The sequence below is a fragment of the Stenella coeruleoalba genome (genome assembly GCF_951394435.1).
Source record: "Stenella coeruleoalba genome assembly, chromosome: 15".
Classification (NCBI taxonomy): Eukaryota; Metazoa; Chordata; class Mammalia; order Artiodactyla; family Delphinidae; genus Stenella; species Stenella coeruleoalba.
The window spans coordinates 72,728,366-72,751,657 of NC_137161.1; the positions used below are offsets into that span (position 1 = coordinate 72,728,366).

The window sequence follows — 23,292 nt, forward strand, 5'->3', positions numbered from 1 at the left end:
CACCGCCGGGAGGTAGCAGCGAGTCCCGGCCAGGCTGGTCCAGCGCGCAGGGTCAAATACACTGCCGGCCACGTGAGCGCCGGGATCCGGCACGCTTCAAGCCATCTTTTGCTTCTCCGCGCACTTCGGCCTTCCCAGCGGGAGCACCCTCCCCTCTCCCTTTTAACGCTGGCTCAAGCCCTGCCTTCCTCCAGCCGCCTCCAGAGCTGAGCGTCCTCCCAGCTTCACTCCAGGGTATTGCCGGGATGCGGGAAAACAAAGGGTGGGAATGGTGTGGGGATGAGGGGCGAAGAGAAAATCCAGAGACTCAGGGAGCCCCTTCCTCATGATCTGTGCAGACTTTCCCCCAGTCCCTCAGGCAGGCCAGCCGGTGGTGAAGGGTCCCACCTCTGCTGAAGTTTAAAGACAGCTCCAGGGAATTCCTTGGTGGGCGAGTGGTTAGGACTCCATGCTTTCACCACCGAGGGCCGGGGTTCGGTCCCTGGTCCGGGAAATAAGATCTCTCAAGCCGCATGGCTCAGCCAAAAAAGAAAAAAAATTTTCAAAAACAAAACAAAACAGCCCCCCCCAACTCCAAAATATCGCCTGCTTCACTTACCCCTTTGCTTTAAAAATTTAAACTATTTAGAAAATACATGACCATGGTGAAGAAAAATCTGGTCAGTATAAGTACACACAAACACACACTGAAAAGTCTCTCTCCCATCATCGCCTGCTTGGAAAAACTGTCTTTTCACTGGTCTCTCTTCGTTTGGTCTCACTGGTCCCATCACTACCGCCAGAGCATTCTGTCTAAGGAGCAGATCTATCTAGATAAAACACTTCAGTGGCTTTTTTTTTAAATTAGTTAATTAATTAATTGATTTTATTTCTGGCTGTGTTGAGTCTTTGTTGCTGTGCCGGGCTTTCTCTAGTTGCGGCGAGCGGGGGTTACTCTTCGTTGTGGTGCGCGGGCTTCTCATTGTGGTGGCTTCTCTTGTTGCAGAGCACAGGCTGTAGATCGCGGGCTTCAGTAGTTGTGGCACTCGGGCTCAGTAGTTGTGGCTCGCAGGCTCTAGAGCTCAGGCTCAGTAGTTGTGGCGCACGGGCTTAGTTGCTCCACGACACGAGGGATCTTCCCGGACCAGGGCTGGAACCCGTGTCCCCTGCATTGGCAGGTGGATTCTCAACCACCGCGCCACCAGGGAAGCCCTCTTCAGTGGCTTCTTACTACTTCAGGACAAATGCACACTCATCCTTCAAAATCTGGCTCTGGTCACCTCATTCAGCTCCTCTCCTCCCAGACTCCACATGCTCCAGGCTCTTCCCTGTCCTGACATGTCCTTCCCACTCCAGCTCCTAGGCCTGGCCAGTCCTGCTCACACTGCACCTATACCAATTTCCCAGACCTTCCTGTGTGGCTCTTAGCACAACTGATGACACGGAAATTGTCTGCCTTCCTCTTCAGGGCAGGGAAGGGTCTATTTATTTAATTCAACACCAATCTCCTCTCCTTGCACAGAAAAGTCACCTAAACTGTGTTTGTTGCTGGCATTAATTAGTAATAATGATAATGTAACAGGGAAGAGCCATATCTGACTATATGTTCCATCTGTTTCTTTTACTTTAACCTTTGCTTTCTGCTGCTTTTGTTCACGAAAAGGATACTGTCTACACACAATGGCCTGCCTCGGGGAACCCTGCCCTTCTGCCTGAATGTTAAACCAAAGTGCCTTTGTTCAAGGAAACATCTGGACCCTGTCTGCCTGTGGATGGCTATAAGAAAGAAGAAATTAACACATCCCCTCCCCGAGGCTGGCCATTCCAGGTGATATTTGCAAAACTTATGGCCTTTTTACTTTACTTCCTCATCTCCTCCCCCTCTCTGTGCTATAAAAGAAACTGGCATCCAAACCCCGATAAGTTGGTGATTTTGAGACTTTAGTCTGCCATCTTCTCGGTCTGCTGAATTGCTTGCCCAAACACCTCGTCTCCTATGCCCTGTCGTGCGGCGAGCAGAGCGAGCTTAGACTCAGTAACAATAATAGTAATAGTAATACCTAGTAGAGTGTTAATTCCACACCTGGCACTATTCTGGGCACTTTACATATATAAATTCATGTGACCATACAACCCTAAGGTTGGTACAACCTCATTTTACCAATACGGGAATTGAAGTATTGAGTAGTTTAAGTAACTTGCCCCAGATGGTAAGTGGCTGAGCTGGGGGTTGAACCAGGCAGTCTGGTTTCCCACAAATGAGTCAAGAGCTAGAAGGGAGAAGGACGGGACCTCAGGGGAGGAATCCAGGTAGGGTTTGGTCTGTGCACTCTGCATCTAAGGGTCTTCTCGCCCTCTCGCATTTCTTTCCCAGAGATCCTATTTTATAGAGCAGAAGACAGAGGCCCAGAGAGACCAGATAACTCCGGGAACTCTCTCCGGGAGAGAGCTGTGCTATTTATTTGGGGACCTGGGAGCAGAGACACAGCCACGATGGGTTGGCGCGAGTTGCGAGTCCTCCGCTCCAAACTACAACTCCCAGGAGGCACCGGGCGCCCATAGCCCGCGTGACGTCACGGCGGCAGAGGGCGCAAGCGGCTCGGCCAGCCCGGCCGGTGGACTATTGGGCCGTTCCTCTCGGACCCCGGCCCTGGCTCTGGCCCCGAGGTAAGTGGAGCTACCTGCTCAGACCGTGCCGCGAAGGCTTCGCATCGCGCGCCCGCCGCCTCCGCCCTTGCTCTGGATTGCTGGAGCGCGCGTGGACTGGGGTTGGGGGGCTGGGGGACTGGCATCTACCATATGGGGAAGATCCGGGCCGAACCAAGTGACCCTGCGGAGGGAGGGAACCAGACAGGGACTCCCGAGCCGCTACTTCAACGCAGCCGACCCTGGGGTAAACAATACTGTGTGCCGCAGGTACGCAGGCCAGACACCGGCCGGGGTCCGAAGGCGCCGGATTAGGGGTCAGCCCCGCCCCCTGAACGAGGGTGCCCGGGATCAGAGGGAGCGGGGGTTGAGGTTTTCGGGCTGGATGGGTCTAAGGATCCTCTTCCCTCCAGACTACCAGATAGAACATCAGATTGAAGAATAGTAGCCCCGGAAAGCAAGGTTATCCAGGGTCGGCCTGTGTGTGCTTGGAGAAGTGGTTGAAGGGGTGGGCAGAGATTGTCCAAATCTGACTAACCCGTGCTCACGTGGAAAGATAGTGCGCCTGGATTCAGAGCCTTACAACTCCCCCTTCTTCCGCCTTTATAGATGGGAGCTGCTCCTGGAGGCTGAGCTTGTCAGCATCCTCGACCGGCTCTCGCCCCTGAAGTCAGAGAAGTGCCCCTGCCCACCCACACCCTTCTTGCCCCGTTTTGGGGTCGCCTCCATCTATCCGGTCCTCAGCCCTAGTGGCCGCCCAGTTCGACAAAAGAGCAAAACGATGATACTGGCTTCCGTGCTGGGGAGCGGACCCCGGGGCGGGCCAGCACTCTGGCCTCTCTTGGGGCCCTCACTGTCTCTCCGGGCCCGCTCCACATCAGCCACCGATACCCACCACGTGGAGATGGCACGGGAGCGCTCCAAGACAGTCACCTCGTTTTACAACCAGTCGGCCATCGATGTGGCAGCGGAGAAGGTGTGCAGCTAGGGCGGTGAGGCCTGGGTCCAGAGCTGGAGTGGGTGTCCAGGGAAGGGGTGGAGCTAATATGATGGGGGCAGGGTGTCAGAGATTCAGTGCTCAAGGGCCCTCTGCCCCTCCAGCCCTCAGTCCGTCTCACTCCGACCATGATGCTCTATTCAGGCCGCTCTCAGGATGGCAGTCACCTTCTGGTAAGATTCTTGCCCCTATTTTTCTCTTGGTCTCTGGAGCTCTGACCCAGCCACTCAGGCCCTGGCCTTAACTTTCTTCCTCTTTTTCTTCTAGAAAAGTGCCCGGTACTTGCAGCAGGAGTTGCCAGTGAGGATCGCTCATCGTATCAAGGGCTTCCGCAGCCTTCCTTTCATCATTGGCTGCAACCCCACCATACTGCACGTGGTAAGGTGGCCTCAAGGCGGCGTCGGTTTCCCTAGTAGAGAGGACCTTAGATCAGTGTGCCCACCGCCCATGGGGCAAATGGGGAGACGGAATCAGAGTGGTAGAGGCTTACCTGCCAAAAGGTTTCAGGGCCACAGAGGACTCGGACCCAAGCCTTCATGGAGGCTTGAAAGGCCATGATGGGGTTTGAACCAAATGAATTGGGGTGGATGGCGATCCCCATAGGTGGGCACGGGTGGCTGTTCTCTACCTGGTGCCGATAGCATCCCTGTGAATTCCCACACCTCTTCCTTGCAGCACGAGTTGTACATCCGTGCCTTCCAGAAGCTGACAGACTTCCCTCCGGTGAGGGCTGGGCCAGGGCAGGGTGAGGGGCTGAGAAGTCAGGGCTGGACCATCCAAGCTCATGACTCTGTGGCCTGCAGATCAAGGACCAGACGGATGATGCCCAATACTGCCAGCTGGTGCGACAGCTGTTGGACGACCACAAGGATGTGGTGACCCTCTTAGCTGAGGGCCTGCGTGAGAGCCGGAAGCACATAGAGGTCAGGGGCAGCGCAATGGGGGCTCAGGCCTGTTGTGAGGGCCTGGGAAGGGCACAGGGTTTCTTTTTTTTTTTTTTTTTAACATTTTTTGTTTTTGTTTTTATTTTTTGTTTATTTATTTTTGGCTGTGTTGGGTCTTTGTTGCTGCACGCGGGCTTTCTCTAGTTACGGCGAGCGGGGGCTACTCTTTGTTGTGGTGCACGGGCTTCTCATTGCGGTGGCTTCTCTTGTTGCGGAGCACGGGCTCTAGGTGAGCGGGCTTCAGTAGTTGTGGTGCATGGGCTCAGTAGTTGTGGCTCGTGGGCTCTAAAGTGCAGGTTCGGTAGCTGTGGCGCACAGGCTTTGTTGCTCCACGGCATGTGGGATCTTCCCAGACCAGGGATTGAACCCGTGTCCCCTGCGTTAGCAGGCAGATTCTTAACCACTGCGTCACCAGGGAAGTCCCAGGCACAGGGTTTCTGAGCCCCTGCTCTTTACAGGATGAGAAGCTCGTCCGCTACTTCTTAGACAAGACGTTGACTTCAAGGCTTGGGATACGCATGTTGGCTACACATCATCTGGCGCTACATGAGGACAAGGTGGGGCACGGGGACCTGAGACCTACCTGGGAATGTCAAGTGGGGCAGAGAGGACTGAGCCAGGAGCCCCCATGGGCTGGGGACCCGGGCCGAGGGCCTGGGGAGAGCCTTGGGGCTGCTTCCGTAGTCTAGAGTTTGCAAGCTTTTGGTGGCCACGGTGTGGGTGGAGGTGATCCCTGGTCCTGACCTTCTTTCTCCTGCCAGCCCGACTTTGTTGGCATCATCTGCACTCGCCTCTCACCAAAGAAGATTATTGAAAAGTGGGTGGACTTTGCCAGGTGAGGCTAGAACGGCTAAGGGGGTGACGTCTTCGGGCAGGGAAGGTTTGGGTCTGATCCGTTGCCCAGGGCATGGTCCAGGGCGGGGTTTTTCAACTGTGACACTGTTAACGTTTTGGGCCAGATCATTCTTTTTTGTGAGGGGCTGGCCTGTGCTTGTTAGGATGTTCAGAAGAGTCCCTGGCTTCTACTCACTTGATGCCAGTAATACTCTCCAGCTGTGACAACCAAAAATGTCGCTAGAGATTGAGATTGTGAAATTTCCCTGGGAGGTTGGGGACAGAATCACCTCCAGTTGATAAGCACTGGTTGAGATCTGAACCCTTGCTCCTTTCCGCAGACGCCTGTGTGAACACAAGTATGGCAATGCCCCCCGAGTCCGCATCAATGGACATGTGGCTGCCCGTTTTCCCTTCATCCCGATGCCGCTGGACTACATCCTGCCCGAGCTGCTCAAGAATGCCATGAGGTGGGCTGCTGGATATATTGGAAGGGGGCAGACAGGAACTGGGGTGAAGCTGGGGCACCACCACCTACTGATCTTTGCCCCCTGCACAGAGCCACAATGGAGAGTCACCTAGACACTCCCTACAATGTCCCAGATGTGGTCATCACCATTGCCAACAATGATATCGATCTCGTCATCAGGTTTGCCCTGGGTGGGAGTTGGGGTGGGATGCATGGGGGTTCCGGGCACTGTTTCTGATTTGCTGGATGATTTCAAGCCAGTACCTGCCCCAGTCTGAGATCTAGTTTCTGGTTGGACAGGATATTCTCCAGTTCTGAGATTGCCATGAGCTGGACATGAGTGGATCTGGGGCCAGCTGTGGGCCCCAGGGCCCTGTCCTTGTCAGCAGCTGAGGGGCCCAGAGTGGGAAAAGAGTCAGAAATAAACAGTCTGCGGTGCTGGGCTGAGAATAAACGTCAAGTCCTATGAGGAAGTATAAGCAGTTAGTGGCAGAGGTAAGGGTGGAGAAACATAGCTTAAAAAAACAAGGCCCAAGAGTCTAGGTGACCACATTCCATGTCTGCGTGGAAGCGACAGGAAGCCCGACTTAGCACTGTCTACTTGGGGAGGTAGTGAGCCCCACCAAAGCTGAGCCAAACCCCTGTCGTCGTCATCCTGCCAGGATTTCAGATCGGGGCGGGGGAATCGCTCACAAAGACCTGGATCGGGTTATGGACTACCACTTCACTACAGCTGAGGCCAGCACCCAGGACCCCCGGATCAGCCCCCTCTTCGGCCACCTGGACCTGCACAGTGGCGGCCAGTCGGGACCCATGCACGGGTGAGGCCCCACCTGACCAGAATGGAGGGGCGGGGGGGGGGCCAGGAGACTCAAACTTTGAAGCCCGTGTTCTGTCCCCTTGCCCACCCCCAGCTTTGGCTTCGGGCTGCCCACATCGCGGGCCTACGCAGAGTACCTCGGTGGTTCCCTTCGGCTGCAGTCCCTACAGGGCATTGGCACGGACGTCTACCTGCGGCTCCGTCACATCGACGGCCGGGAGGAAAGCTTCCGCATCTGACCCCGCAGCCCTTGGCCTGCTTGCCTGCCCAGCCTAGGCCACACACCCTGGCAGGACCTTCCGGGCCCAGCAGGGTGCCACCCTGCTCTACACACTGCTGCATCTCGGGTCTTAGGGCCCCAAGCAGATGGACTTACGTGGAGCCAGGCACCTCCCCTCCTCGATGGGGTCCACTGCTTCCCTGCCTCCAGGCCTTAGAGGGGATGAAGTGGGGACCCTTGGGGTCTCCAGCACCAGCTCCGTCATTCTTGTTCCTGGGGAACCCCCACTCTGACCTGCTGTTTGTTATTAAAGTTCACATTTTGAATGCCCTCTTGGGCCCCATGTGTGGGCAGGGCAGGTGAGCCTTTGTTTCTGCCCCCATTCAGGTCCCCTGGGCCCTTGGGTTTAACTAGTTCATGTTCCAGTCTCTGTCCTCACAGCCTGGCAGACCAGGAATGGAACTGGCCCCGAGTCGCTTGCATGTTACATTTGGCGGGAGTGGGGATGACTTGGGCAGTTTGTGCAAAGACCTTTCATTTATTTCATTTACCAAATGTTTCTGGCTCCCAGACAATATTGAAGGCCCGGGTTGGCCCAGCTTTAGGCCTCAGTTCTGACCCTTCCCTTCCCAGCAGTCACAGGTTGCGGAGGTGTCGGTCACCAGACTAGGCAACTTTCCAAGCCACCTGATTCCTGAACCTGAGTAAGGTTAAAAATACTGTCTGCCAGCTGTGCTTGCTGTTGCCAAGGAAAGGAACACACCAGATTGTGCTCTGACAGGCCCCAGAGGACAGTGGGGTCCTGGTAGGGAGGGCAAAAGGAAAGGACTCCAGGGAGCACGTGGTGAGGTGACCACCTGCCTATCTTGCCAAGGAAGGAGAAGGCCTGAAGGCCTGTTTGGTGGAACTGGTGATGGAGGTGGGGCACTGAGGGGAGACAGGAATTGTATCTGGTGGTGGGAAACCATAGTGACTTGATCCTGCTGGCTGCAGGGCAGAGGGGGTGAGACTGGAGAGGTAGGTGGCAGTCAGGGTGAAAGACCTTGAATTTACAGTGAAGAAGCATGGGTTTTATCCTGGAGGCAGCAGGGACCCATGGAAGGGTTTTAAGCTAGGAGGGATGTTTCAGGTTGGGTTCCCTAGAAGCACATCTTAAAAGGAGGATTTGTGTCCGAGTGATTTGTTGAGAAAGTGCTCCCAGAAGGGAGTAGGGGAAGTGGGAAAGGGAAGGGCAGGAGGCCAGGCAAGAGAGCTAAGCTCCACAGTCATTGATGGACTCCTCCACTGGACAATCATTCGTTTAATGTCCCTATTTGAATGGGGTTGGGGAGGTACTTAAAACTCGCTGGCTAAGAACTTCTGTTTTCATCTCTTCTGAGGCAAAATAGCTCTATTAGCCTGAGGGGCAGTTTGCCAAACAAGCCTCTGGTGCTGGCTTTTGAAAGCCCATCAAAGGAAATATAAGCACAAAGAAGCAACAGAAAAAGATTCTAGGGGATCTGGGTGAATCATCTACATAGTTCTAGGGGTGGGTGGAGAGTGGGAAAAGGTACTACAGTTTTAATTTTTTTTTTCTTGCCTGATTTTTATTTTTTCTGTTTCATATGCTGCCAGACAACTGGCATTTACTGCTCCCCCCAAACTCCTTCATTCCCCAAAAGCCAAGTTACCAGCACTTCCCACTGCCATCCCTCACAAATACTTAGACATTTCCTGATCTATAACCTCATCCTTAGGGCTTGAGCATTACACCCCTCTTAGAATTGTTTCTAAGCCCAATAACCAAATTATAAGTCAAAGATGATTAAGAGAGAGGCCAAAGGGAATGTTTGAGCACCTACCCTGTCTGGTATTGTGCAGTACACTTGTTTTATATACATAAGAGATAAGTACATGGTTCAACCTTTTTATAGTTATATGGCTTGTACAGTTTAACCTTTAACGACACTCTGGGAATGGACATACTTGTACAACTTCCCCAGTGAAGGGGCAGAACCCAGGATTCCTTACTCAATAAGCCCCAGATGCTCTCCATTATGTCCACTGCCTTTGGCTAGTTTCTGTTTGGGGGACCTGGTCCTTTCTTTACAAAGGCTTGATTCTGTGAGAGTGATTTATTGGCTGTCCCAGGACACACATCCGTCCTGCTTTCCCCACCCCAACTGTCCTTTTCCCACTCAACAAGGAAGGCAGTTTCTTCAGTCTTAGACGGGAGACCCGTATTTGGCAGGCGGAAGTGGGCGGTACGGGGATGGGTGCTAATCCCAAATTCATCGCCCTAAAGCCAGGCATCCAGGGAGGCTGCTTTGGCTCTGCCCCGGTCAAGTGGGGGCAGCGCCCCCTGATCAGGCACCCGGACCTTTAAAAAGATCGAGCTGAGGCATCACATCAGGAAAGCCTTTTTCCTCTTTTCAACTCCAGGGTGCAGCCATAGTTCCAAACGGAAAACAACTCCAGGGCAACCGGCACAGTCCACGTCAATCTGGCCCAGCGCCGCGGAGACCGTCGCACGAGCCAATGAGCTCCTGCCACGTCACAGACCCCCCCCCCCGCCTCCAGCCGGCCGCGGCCTCCGCCACGAGTCGCTGACCCGGAGCTAAAGGCCCTGCGCGGCGCTGTATTCTGGCGTCACTTCCACTACAGCGATGGCGGCGCAGGGAGCAGCTGCGGCGATTGCGGCGGCGACTTCAGGGGTCGCGGGGGAGGGCGATCCCGGGCCCGGCGAGAATGTGGCGGTCGAGGGGACCTCCCCGTCCCCGGGCCGCGTCTCTCCGCCGACCCCGGCGCGTGGCGAGCCAGAAGTCACTGTGGAGATCGGAGAAACGTACCTGTGCCGGCGGCCGGATAGCACCTGGCGTGAGGGCGGGACCCAGGGCCAGGGGGCGGGGTTTAAGGGCGGGAGCGGGGCCTGAGGGAGGAGAACGCGGACTTTCGGACTTGCCCGGGCGCCGCCTACAACCCCCTCCGAGTTGGGTGTTCGCCAAGTTCTTCCTAATGTGTGTAGAGCTCCCAATCCACTTCCTTGCCCAGTCTTAGGCTTCATTCCCTTTTCTTGTTAACCTCCTTCCTCAATGGTCTCCCTTGTCTCTGTGACTCCCCCCTTCCATCCATCCCCTGCAGCCGCCAGCGGAGAGGACCTACCAGAACACAAAAGCGAGCTTCCCCTCCCTTCTATTGCTTTGCCTCATTTCCAAAATAAACCCCAAGTTCCTTAGAATGGCATTCATTTTTGTAACCTCTCTGTTTTCCAGCACCCCTAGTAAAGGCCATTGCCAGACCAGACCACACTGTGTGCTCTGAAGGCCATATGCCTTTCACCGCCTGTGCCCTCTGCTTGGAATGCCCTTTTTTCCCTTTCTCCTTGTTTAGCTGGCTAGCCCCAGTCATCCTTTTAGCATCATATCCGTTGTGATGCCATTCTTGACTCCCTTCAGGCAGATTGAGTCGTTCCCTTCTGTATGTTCCCTTTCTGTATGAAGAAATGCAACATTTTCTTCATACCTGAGCTATAGTATATGTACCATTATGTTGTCATTGTCTGTCTGTCTGTCTTCTATCAAAGTGGGAACTTCCGGAGGGCAGGACTGCTCATGATCCATCACCGTATCCAGCAGCAACCCAGCACAGGGCCAGACATGCAGTGGTTGCCTTCCTCGTTTATCGAATGGTCGGCTGTTTGTCATTGAAAGTTTTAGAGCCATTAATTCACCGTTTGAGGTGGGCACGGTTATCCTTATTTTACAGATGAAGGTGCTGAGGCTCAGAAAGCCAAAATAACTTTTTCAGTTAAATATAGCTAGGAAGTGGGGCCGTCTGATTCCACAGCTAGCCCTCATGACCCCTGAACAAATGAACGACTGAGTATAGCAAAAGAAACATTGAATTTGGAGCCAGATTTAAATTCAGTTAAGTATTTGCTCTTATCACTTTTCAAATAGGTGACCCTGGGTAAGCCTCAGTTTCCTCGTCTCTAAAATAAGAATAACAGCCCAATCTGGCCCACCTCAGACAGTGATTGAAGGGAGTGGCAGATGTGAACAGGTGAGGTTAGCGTACATTTGGCCACAGAATCTGGGAAACCGCTCCTCAGTGTGAAGGATCACTGTTGTTCCAGCCCTGTTTTCTTTCCTGGTGATCCTAGCCTTTTCCCTTCACAGATTCTGCTGAAGTGATCCAGTCTCGAGTGAACGATCAGGAGGGCCGAGAGGAATTCTATGTACACTATGTGGGCTGTGAGTGACTTGGGGTATCCAGGTCTGGGGGGGGGCGGGGGCGGAAGGGCAGCACCCTCATGGCCCATCCTCACAGTTAACCGGCGACTGGACGAATGGGTAGACAAGAACCGGCTGGCGTTGACCAAGACGGTGAAGGATGCCGTGCAGAAGAACTCAGAGAAGTACCTCAGCGAGCTGGCCGAGCAGCCTGAGCGAAAGATCACTCGCAACCAAAAGCGCAAGCATGACGAGATCAACCACGTGCAGAAGGTCCGGGCCCCTCCCCTTCCCCGGGGCCGCAGGAGGCTCAGCTGCCTCTGCTGACTCCCTTGGGTCCCGGTGCCAAAACCACAGCAGCTCCCATTTCTTAAGCTCCTACAGCGTGTAGGGGACTCTATTTCTTCTCAGGTATTCTTCACAGATGAGAAAACTGAGGCTCAGAGAGGGTGAGAGCTTGGCTACAGTCTCGTGGCAAGGAAATGACACAGCTGGGACTGGAACTCAGGCCTCTTGCACCTTTCGTGCCCGCTCTTGGCTGTGCCACATTGACAGATGGACCTGAAGTCCAAAGGGGAGGAAGAGAATGAGTGATTAGGGGCACTTGTTATTGCCAAGCATTGTGCTGAGTGTTGTGCCTGTATAAGCTCATCAGATCCGCCCTAACAACTCAACACCTCGGGGATAATTAGTTCTTACTGAGGAAAACAGGAAGCAGGCTGAGAGAGGTTAAGTAACACGCCCAAGATCACACAGCTAGTAAAAGGGTGGGTTGAGATTAGAGTAATAATGGCAAACATTTATAGGCTTGTGAACCACAGTATTAGGCTAAGTATTTCAGTATATGATCTCACTGAAGTTTCACAGCAACTCTTTGAGGTAAGCATTATATCCCCAGTTTACAAGGGAGGTACAGGTAGTTTTAGGAATCCAGTTAGGAATTAGATTGACCAACTAGATTGTCCTACTTTGGGGCACAAGCTCTTTGAAACATGCCAGAAATTCCTGCCACTTTATTCCAAAACTTGGGTTCTTTTCACGAAGCTAGCCTGCCCTGGGGGGTTTCTATCCTCCCACTCTGAATCTTAGTTTCTGGATTTGTGAGATGGGGTGTGCACACAAGAGGAGGATTTATGGAACTCTCAAGGCACCCAGACGTTCATTATTTTCAACCAGTGCCAGTCCATTCTTCTGAGTGCTCGTCCTGGGCTTAGCAGCAATGGTTTGCAAACTGTGGGGCTGTTAGTAGATTGCCAAATTAGTTCAGTGGGTTGTGACCATGTAAATTTCAAAAAAAATGGAAGAACTAGGACAAGGTAGAAAGTACCATAGTGCATTGCACTTTATTAAAGGTAAGTATTGTTTTAAGAAGCTTCTATCTCACATACAAATATATATATGTATATACACAAACTTGCAGTTGGTTTACAGTGCTGTGATAAAAAAAATTTGAAATACCTGAATTAGAAAGATCTCTCACTGGGAATTCCCTGGCGGTCCAATGGTTAGGACTCGGCACTTTCACTGTCATGGCCCGGGTTCAATCCCTGGTCAGGAACTAAGATCCTGCAAGCCACGTGGCATGGCCAAAAAAATCTCTCACCATCTAAGGCAGCACGGTCCAACTGAACGTCCTGTGATAAATGGAAATGTTCTGCCTCTGTGCTGTCCGAAACAGTAGCCACTACCCACGTGTGGCCTTTGAGCACTTGAAATGTGTTTCGTGTGAGTAGGAACTAAATTTTTTAATTTTATTAAAAGATTTTTTTTTTTTGGCCGCGCTGCACAGCATGTGGGATCTTAGTTCCCTGACCAGGGATCGAACCCGTGTCCCCTGCATTGAAAGGCAGATTCTTTACCACTGGACCACCAGGGAAGTCCCAAGAATTAAATTTTATTTGAATGTAATGAAGTTAAATTTAGGTGGCCACTTGTGGCTAGTGACTACTGGACAGCTCAGATCTACGGTTTTCTTAGCTCCCCAGCCAGGTTGCACTGGCACATTAAGTCGCAAAGATGTACCTCTAAGCTGGCAGGCAGCAGGGTGGTTGACAGTGGGCCAGTGGGGATAAAATCAAAGAACGAGTAACAGCGAGTTAACGATCAGCAAGGTTCTTCAGAGCCTAATTAATGTTTAATTCTAAATAAACTGCAGCATTTACGGAAAGTAGTGTTTTTGTAATTCTTTAATGCATTTACAGAGGAGGATTGTGTTGTATGAGTTGGGAAATGTGTTTTAAAGAGGCATGTGAGGAGGAAAATCATCCTTCCCTCATCTTTGCAGGGGTTAGGTGTGGAGTTGGACAGGCGAGGGGCCCATGCCCAGCTGTCCTGGGTGCCAGTTCTGTGAGCTTACCTCTCTGTGCCTCAGTTTCCTCTTCCGTGCAGTGGAGAGAGTGAGGATTCCCATCTCAGGCTTGTTCTGAGTAATGCCTACGACGTAAGTGCTTAGTACTTGGAATAAATGGCAGCTGGCTAGTCCCCAAGGGCCAGTGACCTCGCCTCTCCCTGCCTGTTTACTTCTCTGTAGAACAGAAGTAAGAACATTGTATCTCAGCGTTGCCAAAAGGGTTAAATGAGGCCATCCAGGCAAAGTGCTTTGTGGAAGGGGTTCTGGGTAAAAGACTGGCTCCTTCTCCCTTCTGAACTACAGGGCAAGGCTGCCATCTACTCTGGTGTAGGTCATAGGCCTAACTGCGTCCACTGTCAGGCTGGACTTGGTTCCTCCTTCAGCATCTGGCCTAGGAACAAGATGGGCTGTGAGTGCCACCTGACTTGTAGTCCCTGCCTTCCAAAGACTTGGAAAATGGGGGAAACCAAGAAGGGGGAGTCGGAGGGTACTGTTGTTGACCACTGAATTCCTGACTTGGGAACGAATGTATTCTGCATCGGGAAGAATGCAGTCAGGCCTCCTGGAGGATTGTTGACCACACCTTCCCAGGGTGCTGGGCCTTGAAGGACAGGGAGAGCACAGCAAAAACAATCACACGTGATCACTCGCCAAGCTCTGCCTCATCATGCACTTGCCTGGCTCGTGCTCGGTGCCAGGCTGAGTAAGCATTTTCTGGCAGCTGTAGGAGAGGGAAGGACATTCAGGGTGGAAGGAACTGCATGTGCAAAACCATGGAGGCCAGCAACAGGAGTGTTGATAGCAGAGCAGATCTGAGGGGGCTGAGACTGGGGGCTGGGAATTTACAGAGGCCTCGTCAACTATCCAGACCTGAGACGGTGGCAGTGGCTATTCGGTGTGGGACAGAGGAACCGGTTCCAGAGATGACAAGGAGGTAGCGCTAACAGGACGTGGCCATTATTCGGATGCCAGGCTGAGAGGAGGAGGAGTCTTGAGAGCTGGCCTCTTATTGGTCTGGGGTAGTTGGACTGAAGGTGATGCTCCTAGTGAGATGGGGAACCCAGGAGGATGACCAGGTTTGCAGGGAGGAAAGGTTGAGTTCCTTTCTGGATACCTAGAGCCTGATGTGCCTGTGGGAGGGGCCTCCGGGAGCAGTCCCATGGGCAGGAAAGAGGTCCAGGCGCACCGGAGTGTCCGCACCAGTTCCTGCTGTGGAAGCGGAAGACCAGGCCCATTATGTCATCTGTCTCACAACAACTGTGGCAGAGCTGGATTGATCGCGTTGTACAGCTGAAGCTCTTACCAGCCCAAGAACTGGAACCAGGCCTCCTGATCCTAGCCCTGTTCATCAGGCAAAAGGTCCAAACTTGGGCATCAGGAGTGTCTGGGATGTATGGGTGGGTGGGCAGATGGGAGAGGAACTTGGACCAGTCAGCTCCGAAACCAGGTGAAACAGGTTTGCTAGACAGGCGGGAAGTGCTGGGTTCTGGGATGGGAGGCGTGGCCTGACCTCCACTTCTGTTCACCTGTGTCCACTGCTCTTTCTCACTCAGACCTATGCAGAGATGGACCCCACAACAGCAGCCTTGGAGAAGGAACATGAGGCGGTAAGTAGGGGAGTGGGTCCTAACTGGGGGCACCCCTTCCCTACAGCATCCCTTGCCCCGACCGAGCCACCCCCTGCCCTTCACTCCCACCTCGCCCACAGATCACCAAGGTGAAGTACGTGGACAAGATCCACATCGGGAACTACGAAATCGACGCCTGGTACTTCTCCCCGTTCCCTGAAGACTACGGGAAACAGCCCAAGCTCTGGCTCTGCGAGTACTGCCTCAAGTACATGAAATACGAAAAGAGCTACCGCTTCCACTTGGTGAGGCTGGGCTGGGCCGGGCCTGGTGAGTGCGGTGGTGGGCATAGAGGCTGAGGGCCGGCTGAGGCAGCGGCACTAGGCAAGGTCCAGAGCAGTTGAGTCCAAGGAAAAGCTGCCCCGGCTGGAGAGACCTGGATTCCAGGCCTGACTCTGCCTTTGCTGGAGTGACCCTGGCCAACCTGCTGACCCTCCCCAGACCCCAGTTTCCTCTTCTGTGGAATGGGAACCTTCTGGGGTCCCTTGCCCTCAGCACATGTTTATCAAGGCCAGTCCAGAGCCAGGTTCCCCTGTGGAAAAGAGGAAGTAAGCACAGCTCCGAGCTGTGGGACCATGAGGTGCGGACAGACAGGAAGCTTTAATCCACATGCAGGACCTGCTGGGGCAGGGCAGTGGCGTGTTTCCCACAGGGTAGAGACACTGAGGCAAATGTATGTGGTTTGGGAAATGCCCTTGTCATGGGTGCCGGCCCTCCAGAGTCCTCCAGAGCCAGGCTGAGCTGGACTTAAAACCGTCTCGCTGTGTGATGTTTGAGCCGGTTACTGTGCCTCGGTTTCTCCATCTGTAGAATAGCACCCGTCTCCTCAGATGGTTGGGAGTATTACTCGATGTAGGTAAAGGGTGGGGCCCGGGGTCTCCAGGTGGAGAGAAGCAGAGGCCTGCTGCAGGCCACACAGGGCGGGATGGGGCACCTAGCGGGGAGCCTTGGGGCCTCATGCCTGTGCCTCCCCCTGCCCGTCCCCACCCCCAGGGCCAGTGCCAGTGGCGGCAGCCCCCGGGGAAGGAGATCTACCGCAAGAGCAACATCTCTGTGTACGAGGTGGACGGCAAAGACCACAAGGTGAGCCCCGGGGGGAGGCACTGTGACAGGTGAGGGGACACGCTGGGCACCTCCCGACGATCTCACGATCTCCCCGGCGCCATAGGGTAGAGGCTGGCCTCAGTGTGCGAAGAGGACTGTGGGCTGGTGCGCGGGCTGGTGCTCGGCCTGTGGTTGGTGCATAGTCAACTCGTGGCCCTGTGGTGCCAGCCTCGAGTTCTGGGTTTCCCTTCTCTCCCTGAGGACTTGCCTTCTGATGGAGTAGCTTGGGGTGGCTTAGGTTCAGGCGCTTTTGGAACCCAGAGTGGAGACTGTCTTGCCTCAGGCTGTTCTTAAAAACTGCTTTCTCTTTCTGCCTGAAGAAAAGGTGTTTGTTTTTCCTGGGTGTGAACTGCTTTGTGTGAGGTTTCCCGCTGGGAGCGCTCTGTGGCTCAGACCGCTAAGTTCCTTGTTCCTGAAGGACTTCATTGCGGCATTGCGGCAGGGTGGGGCCTTTGGGGCCTGCTTTGCTGTGTTGAGAACTTGACCCTTGCCTGGTCAGTCTGGGAAGGTCTCCTGGGGAAGTCCCGTGGAGTGTAAGACGCAGAGGCCTGGCTTCTGAGTGGCTCCTGGCTTCAAATCGCCCCGTCACTTCCTAGCTGACCTTGGACAAGTTACTTAAGGTCCTTTGTTCCTGTTTCCTCATCTTTAAGACAGGAGTCATGCTAATAGTTAACTAACAGGCTTGTTAGTGGAGTAAATGAGACAGCAAAGTCAAGTACTTAGCACAGTCCCTGGCATCGAATAGGGTTTAGTAAACATGGGCCTCTGTCAGCCTTATGATAAGCAGCTTGTGAAATCTTAGCCCCACCAGAGCCCCCTGCTCTGCCCTCCTGAGCATGAATGGGGCTGGGGGCGGCAGGAGGGGCCCCAGCAGGAGACCTGGGTGTTCTTCCCAGTTCTGCCTTTTCCAGCTTTGGGTCCTCAGGCAAGCACTCCCCACTGCCGCCCCCCAGAGCCTCCGTTGCCTCCTAAGCAAAATGGGTCTAGCAGTGCTGGGTTCACACAATTGTTGAATCCAACGAGAGTGGATGTAAAAGGTGTCCTTGATCTCTGCCATGAAGCCAACCTCCAGGTCCCACTGGCCCTCCTGGCATTGGTCTCTGTCCTGGTGTGGCTGACTGGGCAGACAGCTCAGGTTGCAGTCAGGCTCGAGGGTCGTCCATTCAGCAGACATTTACCAAGCTCCCAGCTTCACGCTTAGCCTTGAGCTGGGTGCTGAGGACACAGCTGTGAACAGTCAGAACTCATATAGCAGGTTGAATCCTGCCCTAGTGCTCACCAGCCATGGGACCTTGAGCGAGCCACTGTCTCCTCTGAGCTTGTTTCCTGACCTGAAACAGAAGAGTTCGTGTCTGTGAAGATTGAGCTCCTCTTCAGCGCTCAGAAGCGGTAGCCGTGATTGGTCCAGCTCTGCCGTTACCTCCTTGAGTGCTCATAGCTCTCTGATTTTCAGTTTCCCCATCCATCAGAACGTGACTCTAAGACTCCTTCCAATTCTAAACATGACTGTTCTGGTGAGGATCCCACTTCTCACCGTGCTGGCACTGGCTGCTGTCTGGAGCCTGGCACTTGCAGGGCAGGGTGGCAGCTCCTGCCCAGGCCTCCATGGGGCGAGGCGGAGGAGTTACGCCTGCTCCCTGAGCCTGCTTCCACCTCGCGACCCCTCAGATTTACTGTCAGAACCTGTGTCTGCTGGCCAAGCTTTTCCTGGACCACAAGACATTGTACTTCGACGTGGAGCCATTCGTCTTTTACATTTTGACCGAGGTGGACAGGCAGGGAGCCCACATCGTCGGCTATTTCTCGAAGGTGCTGGGTTGGGAAGCCCGGGTTGAGGGAGAGGGGGAGAATGAACCTGAAGCAGGGGCTGAGCCTCCGCAAAGGTCCTGACCACCCACCCCTACAGGAAAAGGAGTCACCAGATGGGAACAACGTGGCCTGCATCCTGACCCTGCCCCCCTACCAGCGCCGTGGCTATGGAAAGTTCCTCATTGCTTTCAGTAAGTGGTTCCCGGCCTGTCCAGGAAAGGCAGCTGTGGTGAGGGGTGCCAGGGCAGGGTGGGTCCTCAGTTTCCTCATTTCCACTGTTGCCAGGTTATGAGCTGTCCAAGCTGGAGAGCACAGTAGGCTCCCCTGAGAAGCCACTGTCTGACCTGGGCAAGCTCAGCTACCGCAGCTACTGGTCCTGGGTCCTTCTGGAGATCCTGCGAGACTTCCGGGGCACTCTGTCCATCAAGGACCTTAGGTAAGGGAGGCACCTGGAACCCTCAGGAGGGAAGGACTCTCCTAAGATTGGCCGTGATGCTGTCAAACTGTCTCCTTGTCCCCTTTTGCTGTCCCAGCCAAATCCCACAAGGGAGCTCTCTCCAGCATCTGCTCTAATCCCTTTCTGCAGCCAGATGACGAGCATCACCCAGAATGACATCATCAGCACCCTGCAGTCCCTCAACATGGTCAAGTACTGGAAGGGCCAGCATGTGATCTGTGTCACACCCAAGCTGGTGGAGGAACACCTCAAAAGTGCCCAGTATAAGAAACCACCCATAACAGGTGGGTGGAGTCTGCCCAGGGTGTGTGTGTGTGTGTGTGTGTGTGTGGGCAGAGGGTAGATGTAAGGACTGCCGTGAGCCAAGGCCTCTGTTTTGCTGTCATCGGATCCCCAACCAGTCTGACCAGCTCCCAGGACCGAAGCCTGGGGCAGCCCCCTCCCCAGGACCCAGTCTACCCCTGTTCTCACCTCGAGGTGAAACCTGGTCTGGGCCCAGGGCAGAGCAGCCACTGCGAGCGGCCGGGCCCGGAGGCCCAGTCTTGCCTCTCATGCCTCTTCTCCCCACAGTGGACTCTGTCTGCCTCAAGTGGGCACCCCCCAAGCACAAGCAAGTCAAACTCTCCAAGAAGTGAGTGTCCTGTGCCTGTGCCCCTGCTGCTGGACCCGTGCCTCCTTGCACCCCAGCCTGTAAATATGTACAGACCTGTTTCGTCATTTTTTTAATAAAGTAAGTTCTGCCAGTGGCTCTGGACTTTGGAGGTGGGAGGGAGAGGCCCAGAGCGGATGGGCATCATTTCACGTCACACACACACGGCCAGTTGTGCTCAGAACATTTTACTCTATCTCGCTCCGTCTAACCCCGCACACCAGGTGCAAGTCGGGGCCCAGTTCCGGTGGGGGCTCAGTCCTCCGGAGTCCAGGAGTCGGGGCTCAGGGGGGCGTGGCAGCCAGTGAGGCAAGAGTGGGGTCTTTTCTGTCCTTGAAAGCATGCTGCCCAGAGGCAGCCCCAGCCCAGAAAACAGTGAGAGGGTGAAATGATGGGGCTCATCAGGCAGAGCAGGTGAGGTGCTACAGCCAGCCTTTCAGCAGCAGGCATCTGGGCGTCTTCTAGAAACAGGTGGGGACCCGGGGCCCACTTTCATAGCCGAGGGTCCTTGGGGGCTCCACAGGAGCCCAACCGATAGGCTTGTGGACAGCAGATGGAAGTGACCAGAGTTTCTAGCCAGTAGACTCCTAGGCAGTAAACTCCTGTGGTGGAGGTTACAGTCCCAAAGAGCAACCCAGAAGAGTGGGCTCAAAGGTCAGGATGGTGCTTTGAACTCCCACAGGGTCCTGGGAGGAAGGAGTGGCTCAAAGTCAGGCATCCTGGGAGCAGGCGTGTGCCCTTGGGTGTGTTGTGGAGGTCCCGGAAGCAAGTCAGCTCCCAGGGTGAGTAGCTCAGTGGTCGTGCTGTGGGCGGAGGAGGCCCAGGGTCAGGCCTAGTGGCAGCAGAAGGAGGGGTCCCACCAAGCCTGGGGCTGGGGCAGGGTTGAAGGCCCCGTAGTTGCTGCAGAGGTTGCCATCAGGCTGGGACTCCTGGATTTGGGGCACCACCTGAGGCTGGAGCTCTGCCACTTTGTGGTGAATCCAGGAGGCATAGCTGGAGGTCAGAGTATACACACCAGGCCTGTTGGGGGCCCCACAGGCATCACCCCAGCTTACGATGCCTGCCACGTACCAGCGGCCCCCCACTGGGCAGGAGAGTGGGCCCCCAGAGTCACCCTGAGGAGAAAATCCATACAGCAGCTGTCAGGACCAGCCCCCAGGCCTCCAACCATCCGTGCCAGCCCCACTGAGCCCTCATCTCCCAAGACACGCCTGTCTCATCTTCTCCCCGGACCCCCCGCGTGTACCTGGCAGGCGTCCTTGCCCCCTTTCACATAGCCAGCACACACCATGTCCTGCTGGATAAAGTGGGGCTCCTCGGGCTTGGCGTTGATATTGTACAGGCAGTTACAGGTCTCGCGACTGATCAGTGGCACCTCAAGTTGCTGCAGCGTCTTGGGGGCCGGGAGGCTCACTGTGGGGGCAAAAGATGCTTACCCAGGGCCTCCTACCCTGCGTCGGCTCCCTCCGTGCCCCTAGACATCAGCGCCCACCTCACCCTCACCTGAGGGGGCCACGTGGCCCCATCCCGTGACAGTGCACTGGAGACCATTGGGGAAGGAGGCGTTGGCTGCGGGGAGGCAGATGGGCCGGATGTAGCGAGAGAAGGTGACAGAGGGTTTGAGCTGGAGGAGCGCAATGTCACCCATGGAGCCCTCCTGGAGGTAGCTGGGGTGGGAAATGACCTGCGCCACCATGCGGACCTCGGTGTCAGAGCTGTAGTAGTTCAGCTTGTGGGCCCCCAGCTTTACCTCGTAGTCCTCTGTGCGGTGCTCCCTGCAGGCAGAGGGGCGAAGGCTGGGACCCGAGAGACCGGGATCCCTGTTGCCTTGTGGCGTCCAACCTCAGTTCCTGACCTTTCAGAGTCCACCCTGCATCCTAGTTTTATCCTGTGACCTGTGACCTCTGGCCTTCACTCCTGACGGATCCTTACAGACTTTATTGATATCCCTAGATACAACCCAAGAATCTCCAACCTCTGACCCACACTGATCCTTGAACTTTGACCTCCAGCCCACTTTTGACTTCCCCGCCCTGCCCCCTACCCAGCTGGTACCTTGGGAAGCAGTGAGCAGCCGACAGCACCCACTGCTCAGACAGGAGAGAGCCACCACACGCGTGGGCGCCGTTGTAGCTGATGCTGACCTGCCAGGGCCACTGGCCGTGGGCTGAATCGCTACCACCTGTGATACGTGCTTGGTGGACCACGCCGCAGGAGGCTGCCCAGGGAGGAAAGGAAGGGAGGGGGTCAGGTCCTCAGGGTCCCCCAAACCACATCCTCGACCCTGCCACTCCCGACATAGCCCAGGAGGTCTGGTTTGGAGCTTGGGGAGTGAGTTCACAGAAATCAGCCACCCTGTGTCCCCATCCCATGGCTCACCAGTCACGGTCAGATCTGCCTGCCCCCGCTACCCTCGACCCAGTGCCTAATTAAGGTCTCATCCAGCTTCTGTCCTCACCGGCCTTCCTGCCTTCCATCTGCTCCACTCCTTACAAATCTGGCCAGGTCATACCCCGGCTTAAATCCTTCCCTGGCCCGCACTGCCTTTACGAGAGACTCCAGACCTTCCGTGGCACAGCCATCCCTCTGCACACCCTGTCACAGCGGGCCACACACTTGTTCACCTCCAGACCTTGGCCTATTCAGGTCACTCTGCCTAGAATACCTTTCCTCATCCCTACTTCGCTCAGCAAACTGCTATCGCCTATGGAGATGGTTCAAATTCTCAGTCCCTCTGTAGCCTGCCCTGACCCTGCTGGCTGAGTGAGGCGACGCTTCGGAGCTCCCGAGGTCCGTGCTTCCCAGACGTGGCTGTTCCGCATTATGACGTGTCTGCTTCAACCAGCCAACCTGGGCGTTCCCTAGGGGCAGGGACGAGGGCAGATCCCTATGTCCCCAGCACCCAGCACAGGGCTGGGCACATGGATGGAGTTGTGGATGTGTGTTGAACAAACGAACGGAACAGCCGGGCTCCCAGGGTGTGAATGTCTAGTTTCCAGGACAGCCCCACCCCCGCAGAGGCCGCTGTTTGGAGCAGGACCCAAGTGCCCTTCACAAAGTCACCTGCTCAGAAGCAGGGAAAACCACCCAGTGAGGCTCCTCCCCCTCTCCTTGTAAAAAGGACAATAGAGACCAGCAGTTCAAGCAATGCCAGGCCCCAAAGGGGCTTTCACTTCCTTAATCTTCCAGACTCTTCATTGCAGCCCCAGGAGACAGACAGAATCAACTTAATTTTTTAAAAAAATTTTTTGTTTTTGGCCGCACTGTATGGCATGCGGGACCTTAGTTCCGTGACCAGGGATCGAACCCGTGCTCCCTGCATTGGAAGCACAGAGTCTGAACCACTGGACCACCAGGGAATTCCCAGAATCAACTTCATTTTATTTTATTTTTGCCGCACCGCACGGCCTGTGGGATCCTAGTTCCCCAACCCGGGGGCCCTCGGCAGTGAAAGTGCGGAGTCCCAACCAGTGGACCCCAAGGGAACTCCCTCAACTTCATTTCAGAGGTGAGGGAACTGGCATTCGAGACACAGCCAGTACATGGTGAAGCCGGGATTGCCAAGGAGACGGATCCTTGGTTTGTTTCCCTCAAAACAACCCACGTTTGGAGTCAGACCTGGGTTTAAATCCCAGCTCTGCCACTTACTGGCTGTGTGCCGTCGGGCAAGTTATTTCTCTGCCCCTCAGTTTCTTAATCCAAAGAACGAGGGCTGTAATCCTCGCCTCCCAGAGCTATTGGAGGACCCAAATAAGACAACAGGAGTGAAGAGACGGCCTTGCAGAGAGGGTCAGGCACTCAAACGCCCCAGGGAAATCTGAACCCGTGGCACCTCCCCCTCCCCTTCCCCTCCCCCCACTTCCCCGGCGAGCCTCACCTTCAGCCCCAACGGCTCCTGGAGGGAAAGAGAAAGAGGGAGGGGTAAGCGGGGAAGTCTCAAGTGCCCAGATGCCCCCTTACCTCCTGCTTCTCCAGAGGGCTGCACCCCCCCCCAGGAAGCTAAAGCTGAGGGGAGAGGCCAAGAGCCAGGGAGGCTGAAGCTGGGGGTTCTTGAGCCCAGAATAAGGGATGTGCCCCAGAAAAGGGTTACACCCTCGGCGCCGGTGCACTACCGGCCGCCCCCTCCCCCCCTCTCCCCCGTGCTCCACACTCCCCACCCCCACACGCTCACCCAT

At 54.9% G+C, this 23,292-nt stretch overlaps 3 protein-coding genes across 8 annotated transcripts; 2 read left to right on the forward strand and 1 right to left on the reverse strand.

Moving 5' to 3' along the window:
• Positions 1-70: 70 nt before the first annotated feature.
• On the forward strand, positions 71-7,234 carry BCKDK (branched chain keto acid dehydrogenase kinase). 6 transcript variants are annotated; one of them, XM_079945550.1, is made up of 14 exons: positions 72-234; positions 1,643-1,807; positions 2,354-2,646; positions 3,235-3,601; positions 3,727-3,795; positions 3,890-4,000; positions 4,298-4,345; positions 4,426-4,545; positions 5,025-5,123; positions 5,328-5,401; positions 5,742-5,870; positions 5,960-6,049; positions 6,532-6,690; positions 6,784-7,234. In XM_079945550.1, the coding sequence occupies exons 4-14, from the start codon at positions 3,407-3,409 to the stop codon at positions 6,926-6,928; spliced, it is 1,239 nt and encodes a 412-aa protein (XP_079801676.1). In that variant the 5' UTR covers positions 72-234; positions 1,643-1,807; positions 2,354-2,646; positions 3,235-3,406; the 3' UTR covers positions 6,929-7,234. The 6 variants fall into 6 exon arrangements, with proteins under 6 accessions (XP_079801679.1, XP_079801676.1, XP_079801677.1 ...); XM_079945551.1 differs by having other exon boundaries at positions 1,724-1,807; XM_079945553.1 differs by lacking the exon at positions 4,298-4,345 and having other exon boundaries at positions 71-234.
• Positions 7,235-9,554: 2,320 nt separating this feature from the next.
• Positions 9,555-19,211, forward strand: KAT8 (lysine acetyltransferase 8; the record flags this gene model as incomplete). Its single annotated transcript, XM_079944677.1, has 11 exons — positions 9,555-9,765; positions 11,067-11,141; positions 11,218-11,393; positions 15,024-15,077; positions 15,179-15,343; positions 16,092-16,181; positions 17,871-18,011; positions 18,109-18,202; positions 18,297-18,447; positions 18,598-18,752; positions 19,039-19,211. The coding sequence occupies 11 exons, from the start codon at positions 9,555-9,557 to the stop codon at positions 19,101-19,103; spliced, it is 1,377 nt and encodes a 458-aa protein (XP_079800803.1). The 3' UTR covers positions 19,104-19,211.
• A 118-nt stretch (positions 19,212-19,329) lies between these two features.
• Positions 19,330-23,292, reverse strand: PRSS8 (serine protease 8; the record flags this gene model as incomplete). The annotated part of the gene is made up of 6 exons (XM_079945478.1): positions 19,330-20,232; positions 20,364-20,530; positions 20,621-20,892; positions 21,173-21,335; positions 22,995-23,012; positions 23,289-23,292. 6 exons carry the CDS (start codon positions 23,290-23,292, stop codon positions 19,909-19,911), a joined length of 948 nt encoding a protein of 315 aa, XP_079801604.1. The 3' UTR covers positions 19,330-19,908.